The 21,863-nt window shown below is 38.6% G+C and overlaps 1 protein-coding gene across 5 annotated transcripts in view; it reads left to right on the top strand.

The window, feature by feature from the left end:
* The window catches only part of LOC140268285 (collagen alpha-1(XI) chain-like), a 75,610-nt gene extending 61,625 nt beyond the window's left edge, over positions 1–13,985 (top strand). Inside the window, exons 47-68 of one of the 5 annotated variants that reach the window (XM_072363061.1) lie at positions 1,791–1,844; positions 2,486–2,539; positions 2,667–2,720; positions 2,976–3,029; positions 4,163–4,270; positions 4,437–4,490; positions 4,717–4,770; positions 5,442–5,495; positions 7,029–7,082; positions 8,221–8,328; positions 8,499–8,552; positions 8,730–8,783; positions 9,321–9,428; positions 9,557–9,610; positions 9,699–9,734; positions 9,824–9,877; positions 10,165–10,426; positions 10,604–10,716; positions 10,905–10,973; positions 11,341–11,574; positions 12,349–12,526; positions 12,627–13,985. In XM_072363061.1, coding sequence (XP_072219162.1) covers positions 1,791–1,844; positions 2,486–2,539; positions 2,667–2,720; positions 2,976–3,029; positions 4,163–4,270; positions 4,437–4,490; positions 4,717–4,770; positions 5,442–5,495; positions 7,029–7,082; positions 8,221–8,328; positions 8,499–8,552; positions 8,730–8,783; positions 9,321–9,428; positions 9,557–9,610; positions 9,699–9,734; positions 9,824–9,877; positions 10,165–10,426; positions 10,604–10,716; positions 10,905–10,973; positions 11,341–11,574; positions 12,349–12,495 — 1,833 coding nt within the window. In that variant the 3' untranslated portion in view covers positions 12,496–12,526; positions 12,627–13,985. Of the gene's footprint in view, positions 1–1,790; positions 1,845–2,485; positions 2,540–2,666; positions 2,721–2,975; positions 3,030–4,162; positions 4,271–4,436; positions 4,491–4,716; positions 4,771–5,441; positions 5,496–7,028; positions 7,083–8,220; positions 8,329–8,498; positions 8,553–8,729; positions 8,784–9,320; positions 9,429–9,556; positions 9,611–9,698; positions 9,735–9,823; positions 9,878–10,164; positions 10,427–10,603; positions 10,717–10,904; positions 10,974–11,340; positions 11,575–12,348 lie in introns of all 5 variants that reach the window. The other 4 variants (XM_072363060.1, XM_072363059.1, XM_072363058.1 and 1 more) reach the window with 4 other exon arrangements.
* Positions 13,986–21,863: the final 7,878 nt, after the last annotated feature.

The following is a 21,863-nucleotide window of genomic DNA, read 5'->3' as shown; positions in this document are numbered from 1 at the left end:
ACAATATGCACTCTTCCTTGATTCCATCCTCTCAGGGGTATTGCTGATACAACCTTATTGTACTAGCTCAGCTTACTCTTGTGCATTATACTTACATTGCACAATCACAGTTTTCTAATGAGACCATATATAGATGTTTTAGCAAAGGATAAATAGTCCCTTTAACCATATCTTAGCTTTTAAAAGACTGGTCCCATTAACTATTGGCATTACTGTTATTCACAGTAAGCTTTACTTTACCGCTGCACTGCTCTACTTTGCTCTCTTCAGCTCTTTTTTCCTAAAAAGTGGCTAAATATGAGAGAAGAGAATAAAGGCAGTCGACAGGCTAATTTAAGCAGAAGTTCAGCAAACTTCTTTTGGTGGCAATGAAGAAAGAAACGGCACTCATCAGAATAACTCAAAGTCAATTATCCAAAGACTCGCTGAGGATGAAATTAGAGTGAAGCCCCACTGGTCAATAGGTCTAGATAACGTTGTTATTGAATGCAATTGGCTTTTAATTGGGCATAATGCACTCCATCTCCACTCTTTTAATTATGTTTGGCTAAGCTGCCCTTCAATACATGGCAGCAGCAGCTGCAGGCTCAGCTCTTCTATGCAATTATCTGTAGCATTAATGATTTTTGTCCAGGGGGAATGAATGGCTTCAGTCTGAAAGCCCTCCATCAGTTGGGGCTGTGTTTGCTGAGGAATATTGAAGTCCTCGCTGAGAGGATGAATTCTTCAGATTAAGAGGTTAAGATAGGGACGTAGAGAGTAAAGAGTAAATATCAGATTTGCTCACTTCAAAGTGTTTTTATAATTCAAGGCTATCTTAGAAAATAGAGGGGAATGCCAAGTTGTAAGATTTATGTATTTCTTCTCAAGTATAGGCTTGGAGAAGTTTGTGTGCATATGGTATTTGGTAATATAACTCCTAATGCACCTCTTTTAACATAATTTCTTATCTATCAGTCCATGCATTTTAACAAAGAAGCATGACAAGTCATACAGGAATTCAATTATGTTGCTTACAATCATTAAATATGCAATAAGTTGATTCTTAGTTTATCCCCCCTTTTCTTACAGCCCTCATGTTTTATGACTGTGCCCCGAAGCCCAGTACTAACTTGTTATAAATTAGCCTTCTGTCATTGCAGAGGTACAGCAAATCAAGAAAATGGCCTGAAACTACATATGTCATATCATTGTTGCTTTACTGGAACGTATCATTACTGCTACTTCTTATACACCTATTGATTATGCATGCTCCATCATCACAGTAAAGCTTACGCAACACATAATAACTGCAATTATGCAGATAGACAATAAGGTACAATAGCAAGTGACAGCCTCTTCATTTTCATTAAAGACACACCATCCCAAGGTGTACACAACCTGTTTTAGTTAAGCATGACTGAATCCTAAAACTGGATAATACACACCGCCTGCACATTCGCCTTTGTTTCCATGCTGCTGTGGACGTAGATGGATGTAGTTTCCAGCCTGCAATTTACATAGGCTGATTACACCCAAACCTCCCATACCCTTTAATTACAATAGGTGTCTTTTTTGACTAATTGTGTGTTTACACTCAGGGCTTCTGCTTGTATTAATGCATTCTCAATCACTTTGCATCCTCCAGCCCACCATTTAAAACATGTCATCTGAAAGTACCTGGAAATGAGCAGCAGGAATGTATCTGTAATATGTTCCTGTCTGTGGATTTTCTAATGGAGTTTTATCTCAGGTGCTGCCCCACATGACCGTTGTCTGTGCGTTCTGAAGAATATTTGTCTTCTTCACAGGGTTTGCCCGGCCCTCCCGGTGACAAAGGAGAGAATGGAGATGTCGGACCAATGGTGAGTGCAGCTTTTTCTGTGTATTTTCTCTGTTACAGGAATTCACATTGTCTTCACGTACAACCCTATGAAGTGGAATGTTGTGCTGGTTGTTTTAAAGTTTTGGCTGGTGGCTGAGTTTAGCAACTCTCCCAGCTACATAGCAGACAGAGCAACTTGTGAAAACTTTGCAAGCTCTGTTTCTATGCTGTATGTTTTCTTCTTTTATCAGTACTACAGAGTGAGTTGAATAGTAAGGACAAATAAGATGTCTTTTGTATGGGAATTTCATTTGATTGAAGAAGTTCGTGCTAGCGCTCAAGCACCGCAAACAAAGGCATGGTGCAGTCTGTATTGTTTTCTTGTGTTTTTTTTTAAATTATTTTCTGTCTAAATACTTTGCCTCAATTTTTCTCTATATGCAGTAAATCAGTGAATTAGATAGGACTTAAATGCTACTGCTACTACTGTGGCAGCTACCATGCTTTTTCTCTTGCTAAAGTTGCATAAAGATACATCTTAACGTGTTGTACTGTCATATCCAAATAAAATACATACTGCCAAGTAATTATTTTGCTTGTACAATTGAATGTATTAGGTAGAGTACAAATACGGTAATAAGTTAAGTAAGACCAAACCATTCTGAACACTCTTTTTGACAGGGTCCACCTGGCCCTCCTGGCCCCAGAGGTCCGCAGGGTTCCAGCGGAGCTGATGTAAGTTTTTGCTTGGTTCAAATCCTTTCTGTTAAGCTTCTGCCATGCTTACTTTTTCCAAATTAATATTGTTGAAAATGCATGTATTCCATGTGATTCTCAAAGTGCTTTTGTGATTCATCTGCAGGGAGCACCAGGTCCTCCTGGAGGTATTGGTGGAATGGGAGCTGTTGGTGAGAAGGTAAGGACCAAAAACCTCAAGGATAATGATGCATACCTTTCAGCTTCTGTAGTAGATTATTTGAAAATTGTTTTATTGCCTCCAATGTATTTTGCCCAAAAAAAAGTTACTCCTGGAAGGAGTTATTCCTTCCACATTTAAAGGACATTGTCACGGTATGATACGTGCCAAGAATGTTGAGGAGGTACTTATCAGACCAATTCATTTGATGGTATTTCTGGGTTTTTAATTAAACCTTTCACTGTGAATTCACAGGGAGAAAATGGTGAAGCTGGCAACCCAGGACCACCTGGAGAGCCTGGTATCGGAGTAAGTTCAATATTTTGCATTTTTATAATCAGAAACAAGACATCCAACCATTTATTAACTTTAAAAACTGTAGAATACAGTTACAGTCACACACTCGCCTCATGCACTTATCCTCACAAATGTAGATGTAATTATTCAAAAAATATCTACAGATGTGTTTTAGTGCAGCTTATTAAATTTATAAATTATTTTGACAAACTTCTAAGAATTTTACTGTAGTTTTACTTATTGTAAATTTCTGTCAACCTGAGGGCATTTCAGTAGAGAATCAGTCAGCTGAAACCTCTTGTACCAGACAAAAACCTGCTCATCCCAAAAGCTGTTTTTCAAAAGCATCTCAACCCGTAGTCAACTTTTTAACATTTTGTAGGTGAATACTTTATATAAGCATCACTTGCATCCATCCATATAATATTAATGACATAATAATTTAATTCATTCTGTGTTTTCCTGCAATAGTTTCTGTGGTTTTCACTTTTCACTTGTATAAACAAATGTAGAAGTATTTACAGAATGCGTCCTGATCACGGATATCTCAGATCAGAGCAGTGTTATCAATCTTGGCTGAGCATTGGCCACTGCTTGTATAAGACCAGGACGTCTCACCATAGTTAGGGGTGTGAGCCCTCCTGAGTCTGAGTCCATCAGAATATATTGACCTATCCGTTTGCTGCCTAATATCTGTTTACAGTGATAGATAGACCCAGTGTTGCACATCAAACCGAGGTCAATAATAAAGGTGCTGTGCTTGTATTGACTAGAGAAGCGTTCAGCTCTAATGAGCCAACTAATGACTTGGGCTCGTAATTATGCTTCAGCTGCTGCTCTAAGTCATATGCGGATCCTTTAAGATACTGTCAGTGCTATTTCTAGAGTGATAAATTAGGCTGCAGTGTTTAGTATTATCATTTAGTGGACGGAAATTATTCTTTCATGTCAAACTGTTGCAGTTGATCAGAAACTTATTCTTAAAGCTCAGTCTTTGTCAGTTTTCTCCTCTTTACTTTTGTGCCAGTTGTGGTGACAGATTTAATAACATACTTGTCTTGTGCTGTATTACTCCTATTTTCATAGTAGTGTGGATGGCCCTTGCGGTCTTTGTGATGACAGCACTATGATGCATTTTTCCTCAGGGCCCTCGAGGAGAGATTGGTGAGAAAGGAGAAACCGGCCCCCCTGGAGCTGCGGGACCAGCCGGTGGCAGAGGACCACCTGGAGATGATGGTCCCAAGGGTAACCCTGTACGTCAGCTGCCAGGAGACACATACAGCCATGACTGATGCATCATTAAAGCTGTCAGCGACAGCATCATTGTGTCATATTTCTCAGTCGAGCTGTCCGCTGCGAGAGATGTTGTTGACACAATGTCGAATATGTGAGTGAAGCTCAATCTTCTGTTTTCTACAGGGTCCTGTTGGCTTCCCAGGAGACCCCGGTCCCCCTGGTGAGCCTGGTGCTGCTGTAAGTGCTGGATTTACCTATCAGTAATGGGTTTATGTTTAAGTCATTTTACAGAGTAATAAATATGCATTACAATAATTACTGATATGAGTGTGAGTAAATATTTATGATAGTCAAAAATGCATTTACATCACCGGCGTTTAATTTTATTTTTTGTTTACTTTTTCTGTTTTGTCATCATTTAATTAACAATTTCACGTCTGGCCCATTTGTGTGTTGTGTTTAGGGTGTTGATGGTTTATCCGGTGATAAAGGCGATGATGGAGAGGCTGGACAACCAGTAAGTCAAACATTATCTAAAAACTGTTGGTTTTGAACAGGGGCGGTTCTAGGGGCGGGGCCACAGGGGCATTGGCCCCCTGAAGTGCCACTGTCCTGTCACTCATCTGCTGTCACTCATCTGTCTTTTGTCCGAGAGCGATGATCAGATATAGATGGGTGCAATTCCATGCCAAAACACTAGTGGCGCTAATGAATCAAATAACTTACAGAAGAAAAAAGATTTGAACAATCCCGAACGATGTTGGAAAAATACTTGGCCCCTCTATGAATATTGTAGCCCCTTGATGGCCCCTTACTCAGAAAAATCCTATATCTGCCACTGGTTAAGAAACAGGAAATACATCATCCAATCAAATTTTGTTGCTAAGCTTGATCCGTATGAGGAAAAATAGAGGAGAACTTAGTCATTTTATTCTGACATGTCTTAGACATGTAAAAACTTTGTTCAGAGTAAAAATTGTAATTAAACTTGTGTTAGTGCCATCAGACAACGCACTTTTTCAAATATAGTAAAGGGAGTGAAAAAGTCAGACTTAAAACACTGTCATATTTAATGTTTCATATCCATCCTGTGAAATAATATAGCCCTTTTGGCAATGCCGGGATATCTCCCTGTAACACACTAATTTCTATGAAGTGGAGTTAAGTGTTATATCTGCTCTAATTTAGGGTCCTCCAGGTCCATCTGGTGAAGCTGGAGTACCCGGACCTCCTGGCAAAAGGGTGAGTACAAAGTGATGCATGAGATGATACTTCTGTTCAGTTCTTGAGACGTTCTCTATTTTTAGATTCAGAGTGCTCTTAACAAGCCCCGAGCCACTTCATTACCCACTGTAGGGTGATACATATTTATGATCATAGGCTAGATTTTGAATTGATCTGCATCTGTTTGATAAGAAACTATTTCCATTAATAGTAACTAGAGTAACCAATGATCGCAGATAGCAATCATACTGTAAGGGAATATCAACATATTGTGAGTATGACTGGCAGTAATGTGAAAGCTTTATGGTCGCTGGTCCTACTCCTAATGTCAGGAAATTAACTTGTCACTCTATTCTCTGGCTTTTAGTGCCCTTTCTGCGACATCAGACTTGAGCTGAGATTATTTCGTTTTACTTGCAAAGCATTTTTATGTTGCTTTTGAATCACAGTGATAATGTTTCCCAGTGAACAATAAAGCATGCAATCAATATACCATTTCAAAGGCTGACACAGTATTGCAAGTGGGGAAGGACACTTTCATAAATTGACTTGGGGATGCTGCTCATGAAACTTTTCCTCCAAAGCTTTAGTATCAGCTGCAGTCCCTGCATATTAAAACAGTCAATGTACACAAAGAAGGAGGATGAAAGCACAAGTTTATCATGGGTTAGTTTTAGGGATAGTGGTTAGTCCTGGTGGTTGCTGGATAGAAAAGGATTACTGTGTATTGCAGATACTTACTTACAGTAACATTGTTTGAGATAAGGCTCCACATCTAAAAAGATATCTACTTGAGAGGTCCTTTAGACATTTAGACAGGCGTTTAGACATCATGCACAGTAGTTTGCATGTTTTCAGTGCAATTAGAATGAAGGACAGGATAGAGGATCATACATTTAAAAAAAAATTCCCAGAATTTGTATTCCATTGGATGATATGCAGGCCACTGAGGATTTAGAACATATTAGACCCCAGTTCTATGTCCATATTAATAGACTCTGCAATATAATTTTTCATCCCTCACCAAGGTAATTCTTATATATTCCCTTCTCCAATATCTCCTTAAAATGTGTCAGGTTTGGTGCTTATTGATGCTTGTGGCTGCTTGACTACATTAGCGCGCATACACGCACAAGTGCACTTTCATACAAATCTACACACGCACATTTGCCAGGGCTGAAAACCTACACTGAGAGCCTGTGGCTTTTGTGTGGTCTGTTTGATTAGGGTTTCTAATGGTACATGTCAGCCCACTCACAAGGTTTTGACCAGAGGCTGTTTGCTGAAAATGCTGATGCATTTTTATCACAGTATATTTAGAATGTAGGACAGTTTGCTCACCCCTGTGCTGCATAAACATCCCTCTCTCAAGGTCAGAGCATTCTGGAACTGAATGATTAGTACGTATTTGAAGTCAGTAAACATTGGATAAATTCACTTTAGAGAAACTCAGTAATGCTATTTTTTAATCGGTGTCTACAAAATCTTAACATGATGGAGTTTTTGATTTTGAAGAAAAATCTGACTGTGTTTGGTGTTTGTTTTTTTTAGGGGCCTATTGGACGAGCAGGTCAGGAGGGCAGACAAGGAGAGAAAGGATCCAAAGTAAGTTCTACTAACTTTATAAATTACAATCAAGTTTTTAAGAGTTGACATTATTCTTTCTGAGTTTAGGGCTGAGATGCTTGTGTGTTGCGAATCTACATCTCCTTTCAGTTCTACATAACTCTATTGCAACTTTCAGGTCCTTCTTTTAGCAGTACCATGATTCACTCTAACTGCTTTGAGGATTGCTTTTAGCCACAGGGATCGGCCTATTTATTGAAACACTCCAAAACTCCATCAAAAAGACAATCATACAAAAAGGCATTACAAGAAAAGATGAATGAAAGTCTGGAAACGCAAATCTCCAGCGCCGCAGACATCCAGCCTCGTTCCCCTGATACTCTCCTGCGCTCTTCCATTTCCCTGTAAGAATAGGTAAATTAGTCTCACATGAGAAGCAATGAGGTCCCTCAAGGCTGCCGATACGTTTGACTGCTTTGTTAAAAATCCATAACTTGCGTGTGTTTGCACAATCAAGGAGCATCAAAGAGGAAAAATATCTGTTTAAGCCTTAAGGAAGTCGTAAAACTTTCACTCGGATGGTTCCGTGATATGCACATGTAGAAACTCCGACAAATTTCAGCGATAGTCTTGCTCTACCCTTGTACCTTCTTTGCTTTGTTGTGGTGGTATTTCTCATCTTCACATGCACATACTCCAGACCTAATTAGTTGTCAGAACAGTTTAATCCCTGGCTCTAATATCCCAGTCAATATGACAACTTTGGGGTTTCAATACATAAAAACTAGCTGTTCCTGCTCTGAGATGAGAGATAAGACATGGAAAGAATTGATCTGTTGAATGCTGCAGAACCCTGAATCCTGCTTTTAGCATATAAAAACTTGATATGGTGTTATGGTGATTATTTGATTTCTCAATATAGACAAAGATCTTGTATTCATTGGAGCAGAAACATATTTTAGTCAGGAGTTTTGACTGTTGTCAGTTGTGTTCCTTCGGCTAATCTGCTGCTCAGGTATCAACTTGTACATTAGATCTAGAAAATGATTTGCACAATGTAATTTGTTATGCTTTAATGCTTTTAGGTTACATACAACTTAAATATACAAGCTTAATTAAGTCCTACAATGTAGACCTTAAAAATAGAATGGCTCGCTAATGTCCATTTGTTTTTCAGGGAGAAGCTGGAGCAGAGGGACCTGTTGGGAAAACTGGACCAGTGGGACCTCAGGGCCCCCCTGGAAAATCTGGTGCTGAGGGTCTGCGGGGAATCCCTGGCCCTGTTGTAAGTCTTCAAGATCAATATCTCTCATTTTTTTAAAAATCCAATGAATAACCAGATGCCAGTGACACATCCCAGAGATTTATTCTTTCAGAGTGAGGTCCTGTCTGTGGTAATCACAGAACCATGCCATATATCAGCCAACAACTGTGTTATTGTTTTCTTATTTTCAGGGTGAGCAAGGACTCCCTGGTGCTTCTGGTCAAGATGGCCCTCCTGGACCTATTGTAAGGAATTTATTTCAATGTTTCTTGGACTTTTCTTTACTCATACTGCGTTTTAGTATCTCTGTAGGATACACAGTATAGCTATTAGCATAGACATCCATTTTAGCTGTCACTGTAAAATGAAGTGAATTAATGTTGCTGTCAGCTGTGCTTGACAAACTGATCTTCCCTGCTCAGGGACCCCCTGGACTTCCAGGCATGAAAGGTGACTCTGGATACAAAGGAGAGAAGGCAAGACATTATTAGATGCTAATCTCAAATTGCTTTATAGCGTATTTCTCATATCTGATTATGCTCTTTATCTGAGGCATCCGAAGCAAGCAAACATCTTGGACTATTCACTTCCATCTCTTTGTTCACTTTCTCCCAGTTAGATGAATAGAGGTGTGGCTCTGTAAGGAGTTTTTTCACCCAGTGATTTAATGCAGTGAATGAATATGTATAAGTCCAATTATATCATCTTTCTAATAGCCATTGGTTTAATGCCAGCATGCAGCAGGCAGAGCCAGATGATCATAACTCTGTCTAACAGCAGGTGCTGAGACACAGCACCATTGTTAAATATGACGACCACAATAAACACACTAATTATTTATAGGTGGATGTAGGAACGTTCATCTGGCCAGACATTTTTTTATAAAATTACACATGAATTTGCATATTTGTTTCACGGCCTCCATTTTCACCCGGTGATGAAGAGACAGAATTTAAACTTTTGTTGCTTACTTTGTATTTATTAGTATTTCTATGCTTCTCTGACTGCTCCAGGGTCATCCTGGTCTCATTGGTCTGATCGGACCTCCCGGTGAACCTGGAGAGAAAGGAGACAGAGGTCTGCCTGGACCTCAGGGTTTAGCAGGTGGCAAGGGTGATTCTGTAAGTATCCTAGAGAGTCCACCTTTTTTGTTTTTTTAAACAATGATTTGACGAAATAAATGAATCGATAAAATATTATCTTATTGTTGACCCTCATAAAATTAATTTCTTCCCTTGTGTGTCACCAGGGTCTTGGCGGTGGACAAGGTCCTCTCGGCCCTCCTGGTCCCCCTGGAATTTCTGTAAGTTGTTTTTCTTGGTGAACAAATGCGACACTTTATCTGTGCACAGTTGTTATTCGTCTCCTAATTCTACCTTGTTTGTCATCAGGGTCCTCAAGGACAGAAGGGATCTAAGGGATCAACTGTAAGTTATCTCTCAGCACTCTAATGGCATTCACATACCACTAATTGTTTTGGTTTTTGACATGGCCGTGATATATTGTTTCCTATCAGGGTTCAACTGGCCAGAAGGGAGACCCTGGATTGATTGGGCCACCTGGACCACCTGTAAGCTACCTGTTTATTGTGTTTATTTCTATTAGAATATTTTGGGTGTTTTAAATACTTTAGTAAAAAAAAACGATCAGCATGAAGTCATAGCCTTAAAATTTGGGAGAATGTCAAGAATATTATTTCTACATTTATATATTAATTAGCCAACAGATCAAGATAATGGCTGTGGTTGCAGACTAACTATTGATCATGCAGACTCTTCCACTCTTGGACCGAAGAGTCTGCATGTAGAATACAGAGAAAGCAGATAATATGCTTAATTTTTAACCTATGTTTTGCAGGGTCCTCCTGGTGATATTATCCAGCCTCTGCCCATCCAGCAAGCTTCCAGAAAGACCAGGCGGCAGGCTGATATGCAGGGAGATGAGGCGTTGGCAGACTACGGCATAGATGGTGTGGGTATGGAGGGAATGGAGGATGTCTTCGGATCTCTTAATAACCTCAAACAGGACATTGAGCGCATGAAGTTCCCCATGGGCACCCAAGACAACCCTGCCAGGACCTGCAACGACCTGCACCTCAGCCAGCCTGACTACCCAGATGGTACAATGGCGGGAATGTTTATCATAGTATTAACAGGGTGGCAGAATTAACGAACAGTAGGATAGAAGAAGTTTATACCAAGAACTAGTTGAACATTACAGAAACTTGTTTTTACATCCAAGACTGTTCTTGACACTGTTGCCTTGGCCGTGTCTCATGGATCTGTTTCTTGCTCAGGTGAATACTGGATCGATCCAAACCAGGGCTGCATTGGAGACTCCATCAAAGTGTTGTGTAACTTCACAGCAGGTGGAGAAACATGCATCCACCCAGACAAGAAATCCACAGGAGTAAGTAATCGGAAATGTAAACACTTTGCCAGCATTTTATTCAGCTTTAGATGAGTGTGGTAAGTTAGAGCAATGTTTTGACAAAATTGGTTAAAGGTTAAAGTAAATTGAGTCTATTTTTAAACATTACCAGGTTCATCATTTCTCTTATTAATCAAATGTAAATAAAATGTTTGTCTTCATTGAAGGTTAGAATATCCAACTGGCCCAAAGAGTCTCCAGGTTCATGGTTCAGTGAATTTAAACGTGGCAAAATCGTGAGTCTACCCACACAACCTTATTTTGTTTTCTCTTACCTCAAAGTCGGCATTCACATGCTTTTTATGTAAGTTTTTCAGTTTTGCTCCTTCATCATGGCATCTCATTTACAATAACTTTTCCTCACTGATCTCCCTCATTTGATCCCCGCCTGCCTGTCATACTTTTGCCTCCTGTATCATTTACATCCTTTCTTCTCTTCCTGTCCTTCTCTTCTCTTACCATCCTCTTTTTTCTGTCTCCCCTTTAATTAAACTACACTCACCTTACTTCATTCCTTTTCACCCTATTTTGTGTTTGCTTTTTCTTACCATCACTTGCTTTTGTTTTCTCTTTCTCTAATCCTTTCTCTCCATCTGTCCCCAGCTGAACTATGTTGATGTGGCAGAAAACACCATCAACACTGTACAGATGACCTTCCTGAAGCTGCTGAGCTCCTCAGCACGGCAGAACTTCACCTACATTTGCCATCAGTCTGTGGCCTGGTACGACGCCAAGGCTGACAACTATGACAAGGCGTTGCGCTTCCTGGGTTCCAATGATGAGGAAATGTCTTATGACAATAATCCCTTCATCAAGCCGTTGATGGATGGCTGCTCGGTAAACATTCATTTTCAAGCTTTGAATTTGCAATTAAACTTTTCTAAAGCCCATGAAATCCCACTAATCCTCACAAATATGTAGACATTTTCAGAAAAGTCTAGGCAATTGTTTATAGATGACATAGCAGCAATGGTGCAATCAAGCACAGGTCAATGATTGGAGTGGGCACTTTGAAAAGTAGGTACAGACCATGTCTGGGCTGCAGCTCTTGCTTTTATATCAATCTTTTTTTGTTAAGTCCTTGCCAAGTCCTTTGGAACCTGTTTCAAATGGTCATTCTCTAAATCGGGTTGCAACATAAGAAATGTCCAACCTGAAATGGGCAACCTTAACATTTTAATGGGTAACATCATCCAATAAAAAAACAATACATTTGTATATAGCAGGTCAATATAGCATCACAAGCTGCATTATTATTGTCAAAGAGGAAAAATCATTAAAAGAAAAAAAGATCATTAACGTGAGTATTTTGGTATTTATAAAACCTGTATGTACCTATCCTATATATAAAACAAAAAAATATTGAACTGTGAATCTATCTGCACAGCACCAGCACTGTAACACATATCCATTACATGAAGAGGACTTTATTTAATTGAAACTTCAATGAATAGTCAGTTGGCTACTCTTGTATGAAAGCAAGTTGATAAAAACGAGATAGTAATCTCATACCGTTGCTATATAAATGAATATATATGCAAGTATCTGCTGTTAAAACACTGTTAGAACTGTCTATCACCTTTGAATTTTTTGCACCTTCTCTGTTTGCAGATGAAGCAGGGCTATTCAAAGACAGTGATGGAGATTAACACTCCCCGTATCGACCAATTGCCCATCATTGACGTCATGCTGAATGACTTTGGGGAGTCCAACCAGAGGTTTGGCTTCGAGGTTGGCCCCGTGTGTTTCCTCGGCTAGACACGCCCCTACACCCCCGCTGAAGGACAGGGTCAGAGGGTATATATTAACACCCACATGCTGAGATCTGACAACCATCACTTTCTCTCAGCGCAAAGCAAAAACCTGTGTTTTCTTTTGTTGCCAAGAAGATCCACTCATGTCTGGAGAAGAAAAAGACGACAACTGCCCCCAGGCCCTGTCATGTAAGCGCTGCCCCGGGGAAACTACTCCTTGCCCTTGTAGGGCCAGAATCACATGACTTTAACTTGTAATGGGAGTGACATCAGGAAAAGGACATTTGATGCCGTGGTGGACAGTTGCACACTTTCAGCAACAGAGAGAGGATCCACTCCCCCCAAGCCCCAGCCCCCTTCATCTTCCCACCACACCTCCCTCTCTGGATGCTCCAGGTGCTGCTCTGAATACAACCACAGAGGTGCTTTTGTGCAGAATCACAAAACACTCAAGGTGCTACAGAAGTGCTTTTTGATAAAACTGTAATTATTATTATAATTATTTTGTACAATATTGTTCCTCAAATCCACTCAAAAACTTGCATGTGCCAGCTCTTAAAGTTTGAATAAATATTTGGTAAACTATCCTAGAATAAATCCTTTAAATATATTTAATATCTCTCAAGAACACATTGGATTAGAAATATGTCTTCTGAAAACATCCATAGCTTACATTTGACAAAAGCCTCAATTTGTTTGTATGAAATAATCCTTTTGTAAATAATATCACTATCATCATTTGACTTTTATGAGCTTAAACAAGAACTTGAACAAAAACACCAAAAGCATTTAAGCATTTTGTATGTTTTGTCGTGACAAACCAGATAGAATATCCACCGGGAAACTAAGCCATAATAAAATGAGACGGTAATATAAATATTTTAAGACAGGGCTTATTCTTCCGGCTAGCTGATATACCTCAGTTTCTTTTAAAAAGGTGGACACATTTGTCTCTACAACAATGATCTTCATAACACAATCAAGTTTAACATTTTTACAAAAAACGGTTTTGTCATTAAAATTTGTTCAGTTGTTTCTAAAAAGGAAAAGGAAAACCAGCAGATCACAGAGAGGCCCTGTGGATATTTTCTTTGTAACAGTGAACTTGACGTTTTCATGTGCCTTGACTTGTTCATTCAAAACGATTAAAACTGGGTTCTAAAAATGTTTAGTTGGATGTCTGTATTGTTGGCTATTTGAGGGCAGAAACTAGTAGTGCTCTTTTTTGTGATTCTGCGCTGCATATGACCTTTCTTTGTTGCGATTATTAAATGAGAACAACTGGCTCCGAACATTTGAGTTCACTTGATTGACCTTTTCAGCTTTTTTCTCTGACTCAGATTTGACTTTGCTCAAGATCTGTTTGCCTCTTCACTTCCTTAGCTTAAAGCTATGATAGCCAAAACTTGAGAGCCGCTTTCCAACCTGTGTAATTCTAGTATGTTTACAACCTATGTACAACTGAAATAAATATTTGGTGCTTTGCTAAGTGCACATGGAAATCATTTGAATTCACTTGCAGATTAAACTGTATGATAGCAAACTCCATATGACATTTTTATATTACTAAGGAGCTTGCTTCCACAGTGCATAATGAGATCTAACCACACTTGACACTTATAATGGCATTGTAGTTACACCACCGCCCAAAATGTGGTCTTACCAACAGAAACTCTTATATGGTATAATAACCAATTCTATTACTCTCCCACATAGCAAGATACATGCAAAAATCTATCAAAAATGACATCTGATTTTGTGCTGCACAGCAGTGTAGTGGTTAGCACTGTCCCCTCACAGCGAGAAGGTTCCCAGTTTGAATCTCGGCTTGGATCTTTCTTTGTAGAGTTTAAATGTTCTCACGTGCCAGCGTGGGATCTCTGTTGGTACTCCGACTTCCTCCCACAGTCCAAAAACATGCATGTCACTTTAATTGGTGGTTCTGAATTGGCCCAAATATTGAGCATTAGTGGAATGTATGTTCACGTCTCTGTGTGGTCCTGTGATGGACTGGTGACCTGTCCTTGATAGGCTCCACCTGTTTGTCATATGATGGATTTTAAAAAAACATGCAAAAAAACCAGCGGCTATGATGCGGCTTTCGGTCCATAATTCCATCTAAGATATATGGACTTTGCCCCCTAGTGTTAGATGTAAGTAAATGCAAGTTTTTCCATCCAGTGTTATTAAATATGCAAATGATTAACCCAGCAGATGGACAAAAATAATACAAGGCAGTGGTAAGTTAAGAGCTATGTTTGCCTGGCGATTGTTTTTATGAGGAACATTAAAATACACATGAACTCCAATATATGCACTCCATTCATTACACAGCTTCCCATTATTTCAATATCTGTGCTTGCTAAATTTGACAGAAGTTTTCACTTAAATGTGTTCAACACACTGTCATAGGTTTGAATTTAAAGCTAGTAGTTTGTTTGCCTAATCACGACCTGTTTATCTACCACACCAGTTAAAGTATTTCAAATTGTAGGGTGGAAAAAGCAGAAGGTAGAGTTCCACACAACTCGCAAGGATTATGGGGATTTCCAGAGGAATGAATGGTTTTTTTAGATGCCTCGAATACAAACACATATTCATGCATTGCACACATGTTCACATACCCTACACCCATATATGAACATGTGTGTGTTCCATATACTTTGTGAGCCCACTCTGCTATCTTCTCACACTGGTCCAGTTTTGTTCATTGAATTAATTTTGACCAGTTTGAGTCAAAACAACCACCACTTGAGTCGAGAGACCACTGGCATCGGCAGCTCACAGCGCTTGATCGTCACGCGATCCATGCATTCTTCAGATAGTTCAAGGATGTGCTCAGATGGCATCTAATAAATTAACTGCAAATGAGCAGATTTAATAAATTATTTAGTTTGACAGTTTTTGCTTATCCCCCAGCTTGTTTATATTTGTTTTGATAATAGTCCACTTATTGTATGCAATGAGAAAATTTTTTTCTGTATTTATGTTTTCTGCCTACTAGATTTTCTTTGTCTTTTTATTCTGTGCTTATTTACGACAATGAATTTCCTATATAAAACTGTAACAAACTCAGAACAGTGTGTCGTGGTTATGGAGAAGCAAACCCAAAAGCAGGACTGCGAAGGAAGTGATAAAGACAGGCAATGGTCTCTGAGGAAGAATCCACTGGGAACAGAACAACAAGCAACATGAAACATGAAATGATCCAACCAGGAAGAAAAAAAGAAAACTGGGAGGATATACTGATAGATTCATGGGGGAATTGACAACAGGTGAGAGATAATCACCAACAGAAACTAGGTGTAATACAGGGAGTAAATAGCAACAGAATAAACATGAGGACAGCTCTACAAAATAAAACAAAAGCAAGGAAAGGCTAGAAGGAAGAGTGCAGGAAGAAAAAAAAAGAAACCAGAACATTGGAAAACCAAGAAACCAAATACAGAGTCAAAAGCAAAACGCACAACGCATACACCATGACACAAAGAATTAAGTTTATATTTATAAGTATATATTTAAGTATATATTTTGGGTTTGGTGGATTAGTTTTAATCCACCAAACCCAAATGTCAAAACCATTTGTCCTAATTACTGTTCTTGTTCAAATTCTGGATTAAATTCATATATAATTATTTTAATCCACAAAAAAAGCTAAAAACCATTCAACCTTCTGAGACTACGCCATCGGTTCACTTACATATAGCAGGATACTGCGTCATTTGAGAGTTTGGTCACATCCATCCACATCAAAACTAAAAGCAGAAATGTGCTTTTCTTGATATGTCTCATTTTTTGATTTTGTTCTTAACTGTGAAGGAAGTGCATACAAAGATCCCACAAAGTGTAATTTACAACATAATCTGCATAATGTTGGCATGATAATAGCTCACAGCTTTTATCTGAGCCGCTCAAGTGTCAACAGAAAATGCAAATCGACAGTAATTATCTTTTCTTTCCAGGGAGTTTGTCATTTTAGCAGTGTTACACTGCGGGTATGAAAGTCTGTGGAAATGAAACATGTCAACATGTTACAAAATAGATGTGACAGAAAACCAATTGTTGCTCTCATCACAAGAAAAACGAGAACAACTAAAACAATCATATGCATTTCTTGTGGAAGTTTCCCACTAGTAATCATTTTGATAGTGACACAGGTCTGCGCGGTTTCAGGTTTTGATTGTTGTGTTACTCTGTGATAAAGAGGCAAACATCAGAACATTCTCATAGTAAAATGTTTGGCAGATATACAATTATATAACTGTTTGACCCAGCAGCATCAATGACACAACTATGACTAAACCTGTATTTAGCCAACCACTGTTTGCTTGTTTGACAAAGTCATCAATGCCCCCTCTAGGCATCTCTGTCATGAAATCTTTACAAACATGTCAGGTCAGGCTGGCTTTATATTGTGTAATATGGTGTTATTACAGTGTCAAATGTAGATCCACGCTGGAGATATTTTCTCATAAGCACATACATGTTGTTGATATTTTATGCCCTATAATACCACCATTTGACACATCTTCAAAAAGTGTGTTGGTCTTCTGGTTGGAATTTTGCTGTTTGACCAGTTACGCATTTAAGATCTTGGTTGTAGAATACAAATTTCTATTTGTCCTCGTTTATAAGCAACACACGTATCATATAAACGTCTGCCTCACAGCTTGAATTGCCTTATTATTGCTCTAAATTGACTTTATGATGAAAAAGATACAGAAGTTTTGGCCTCTTTTGAACCCGTTTTCACTCTGCCGGATGAATCATTGCATCTGTTAGTCGAGCGCTCTGTGTACTTCTCACACCTGAACACTGTCATCATGTTGTGATCAGTGAAAGCACATATGGGGATGAGTAATCATTAAGTTTGTGTGTGTGTGACAATTTTGCAGTAGCTGATGGACGGGCATAATTTTTCCAAATTTCTTTAGATTGGTACGAGGCTAGCTGTTTGTCATCTTAGAGGGCAAAAAAGAAGCTTTTTCTGTTCGGCATAAATGGTGACAGGATCAAAACAGGGAAAAGAAATATAAAGATGCAGATTAATGTCAAAGGCTGTTGCTGGGGGATGTCGCTGGTTGCATTAAACAAAACCCCTCCAAACTCTGTTGGTTGCAAGAGTCACATTAGATATGGATTTTTTTCCAAGAATATATGATTATTTTTTATTTCTTTGTTTCTCTTTCCATTATTTTTACACCTATGCAACTGTACTCCATCTAAGCTTGAACTAAACCAATGAGAAGAAAAGAAAGTTCTGTCTAAGGGCTAAAGTGGAGAGACATACAATCACATTTAAGGAAATTGACAATTTAAAGGCTCAGAAACCCCTCTCCTGGGTGCTTTCAAATTAGACAAACGCAACTCACACACACTGAGAAGAAAGCCTGAGTCACCTAAACACCCTTATTACTGTTCCTAGTGTTTTCCCTTTTTGTATCCTACATATCCTCCTCAATTCACTCCTATATCATCTCCTCTACCATCTTGGTATTAGATTGCATTCAATATCTTTGTCTTCTTATCTCACATCACACCAAAATGCAACTATGAGCAGTAGCAGAATGTACTTTTTGCTCTACACTTTAATTGTGTTTGCTTCATAAAATATTACATTTCAGATATCTCAAAATACTTCAGGGAGTAGATTTAATTGTTATAAACCAATGAGCTAATGTTGGCTTCTGTGCTATATATGATACACTCAGTAGTTTGTGCCAACTGATCATTGTTTTACCTCATCTCTGGCAGGTGTGGAGTATGGATGTACAATTAATAGAGATACTGAGTGATTTTGTTGAGAAGAGTCCATGACCTTCAGGAACTTTAGGGTCTGCAAAGTAATGGAACACAGATGGATCCCCAGTGAGGGTAGAAAGTTCTTCTTCATACATCCACTTGAAATGAGGTGCATTGTTTCTTTCAAGGTCTTTATAAAGCATTGCAGTAAATGTCAGGGTGAATCGATGTTTTCTTACTTTTAGAACAAATCTCAAATGTTCCTGTTTCACTTCAGTTTTCAACATTGCTGACAAAGTAAAGAACGTGGATAATCGTCCTGCTCAAGCAAAAAGACGAGCTAACTTGTTAACTAGCATATTGTCATTCCAGTAGTTATTTAATCAAACTTAAGGCTACCCCACAGCTACTCCATCTGTTCTCACAGACTTATAAAAACACATCTTTATCCAGCCTAGAAACCTCTTTCAGCCTGCTACACAAACTGCTGCCACCACTATAGAGAGAAAACATACAGAGCCTGGAAGTTGAAGGAGAGTGAGGAACTGGCTGTTTATTGGAGCTAAAAGCACAGACCATACAATGGTTATACCTGCTGATTTTCAATGTTTTTCTTTTTTATTTGACACTAAATATATATGAAACAACAATCATTAATATTCTTTTTTTCTGGTAACGTTGTAGTACTCTATTTTTCATGATTAAGCAATAGTGAACCAGCAGGACACCAAGACAGACAACCCAAAACTTTCCAAATCCAAAGTTTAACAGTATTGTGTCTATTATTATGTTTTTCTTATGTAGTTACATAAATTGCATATTGGATATTCCATTCAAATTCATGTCTACATGTTGTGGAGCACAGTTTAATCAACATAACATAATGTCGCCCTAAGGCATTGCTATGTTTTTTTTTTAACTTTTTTCCCATCCAAGCCTTCTGTATATCCATATTTCTCAGTACACTGAACATTATTTGGCTTTTTCTTACAGACCATTAGTTGCGATTTACTAATGTAACATTAGTTGGCACAATGATATCAGGATTTTGTGCAATATGACAGTGTGAAGCATCTGGCAACACGTGTGAGTAACAGAAAGTTATCACTAAACCTTTTCTCTGGATATCAGTAACATTGAAATGATAATTCCAATGTTACATTTATCTGTGCCCATAAATGTAAAAAAAAAGAGTTAATTTCCTGTTAATTCTACTAGATGTGCGAAAATTGTTTATTTTTTACACTTAGTTCACCTTACAGCAAAACACCAATTTATAGTTTACTTAAACTCTGTAATTCTCACTGTGTGTTACATGTGTCTCCATAGACATATGGGGCAAATTCTGGACGGGGAACTATTATAAAGCTGCTGCTGCTGCTCTTGACAAAAATAAGTATCTTCCAATTTCCCCCACTGAACAGCTCTGTGAATAAGAGAAGAAAACATTTGTTGTACTGGAACGCTGCTGGGTGTAAAAAAGTTTGTAACAACAAATTTAGCAAGCGCGCATTTTACAGTAGAAAAGGGGATAAAGATGGCTTGTTTAGAGTGACCAACAGTGTATAATTTCCAGTTATTCACCAGACACAGTCTTTATCGACTGGCGTGTCTTTCATTGGAAGATAATTGCTTATTCTCTCTGGTGATATTCTCCTTTTTTTGTCACTTCTCCTGCAAATTAATTATTTGTAGCTGTTTTGAAAGTGTGTTTTAGCTGCAAAAGATATATTGAGCTTATCATAAACCACAATAAATTTGAACTGGATTGAGCCACAAAGCTAGCACATAGCCACTTTTTAGACTAGCGAGAAACTCAATCAGAATGCAGGTCATGTCTCACTGTACAAAACCCCTTTGTTTGAGGGTATCTCTGTCTCCTGTCAAAGACACTGAAGTATTCTTCTTTCAAACAGTTTCATTGGGACACATTCCATCTGCACTATACTGGGCTTTAGCACCCAACCCATCAACTCATCCCTGCTGCTGAGTGGTCTGGAGACACCCCTGTTCCTCAGATATCTTGTTTTAGCTACCCTTTATTTCATTGGCATTGCCACTAGTGGAAAAGATTTATGCTTAAATCGTTTCTGAAACTAAAAATGGATACCAGCTCATTCGGCCTGACAGAGCTTTGCATCCTCTCGTTTCTTTAAAAAACAATCTGTTAGTTTTCTGTAGAAGAGGGAAAGAAGTTTTTGGGAGGGGGAAGGTGACTCTTGCTGAGAAGGATGTGTCCTTCTTACTGTCTCTGGTCTGAATTTAAATCCAAGCACAGTATGTTAGTAAAGATATATGTTAGTATGTTAGTATATTAAGGAGTTTACAAACTGAAAAGTTCACCTACCAGTTGTTCATCTTACTGAGAGCATCTTGTCAAACTCTACTGGATTACAGGTTGCCACTGGACATTAAGTGTATTTCCTTTAAATGAAGGACAGGCAAAGGAGCTGTATGCATCTCTTTTATTTGCATTGAAGAAATCCACCATTTTATGTCACTCTGATGGAGCAGTTGACAAATTGTTGGAAAGTTGAAAGTGTAACATAGACAAAGATATCTCTGATATTTTCAGAAACCACCCTGCATGCATTGAACTGTTGTATTTATGACCTGGCAATGACTGAACCAAATGACGTCACAGACAGCATCAACAGCAGCGCAGAATAAAATATATACTAGCAGATTATATGGATGCAAAATCACTACTAACAGTTCAGTGTCTGGGCACAGATCCTCTCCTGCATGGTGACATGCTCGACATTACACCAGATGTTGTCAGCATGTACTAATATATATCGGGCTTTGCTTTTGCAACGTTTTTATGATGTCTCTGTCTGCTAGTATATTGTAAAAGCAGTTGGAAAAACATTGGACATACAATTCTGCCATCATGCCTTGGTGATGCACATATTGCAGCTTTCTTGGTATTCCTGCTGAGTCTTTGTGAGTGGTCCAAGCTCATCCGCTGTATTTGTTAGCAATCTCACTTTCCCTATGATGAGACAGTTTAAACTTCCTCCTCCTATTTTGCAGGCTTGCTATTACCCAACATCCATTGCATTTACTCTCAAACTCGTCTGGGATTGCTGTTTGTGAACAACTCTTCTGTTGGCATGGTAACCCAGCAAAACAGATGTTAAAAAAACGTTAGAAGTAAAAGGAGAAACCAGTGCAGTACAATTTATGAACCAGTGCAGAAAATCTCTCAAAAATCAATATTTTTCTATAAAAGGATCAATGGAAAAAAAATCAACAAACTCAACACAATATGATCAGGGCTGATACAACCTGCTGCTATCATATTGCTGCACATTCTAGAAAAAAAGATAAATGTCAAACAAAAGAAGCCCCAAGGCCCATTTTTATTTCCAAAACATAGTTCTGGTTCTGACAGACGAGTTTCCAGGGGCCTCATATCGTAAACATTAACACAGAAGCTGGAGGAACAACTGCAGCTCTATTTGCATGCACAATGAGTGCTTCACACATTATTTAATACCTTGCTTCAGTTATTTGAAAACAATGTGTCATATTAGAGAATGTGACGAATGGCTCTGGCCAGACAGGGACATTGTTACTGCACTGCGCTACAGAAACCTTTGTGTCATTAGTTTCAGTAATATGACA

This window comes from Leuresthes tenuis, unplaced genomic scaffold (genome assembly GCF_036924035.1).
Source record: "Leuresthes tenuis unplaced genomic scaffold, fLeuTen1.0.hap1 SCAF_14, whole genome shotgun sequence".
Lineage (NCBI taxonomy): Eukaryota > Metazoa > Chordata > Actinopteri > Atheriniformes > Atherinopsidae > Leuresthes > Leuresthes tenuis.
The sequence above is the reverse complement of the archived record's forward strand: the minus strand, read 5'-3'. Positions and strand labels throughout refer to the sequence as shown.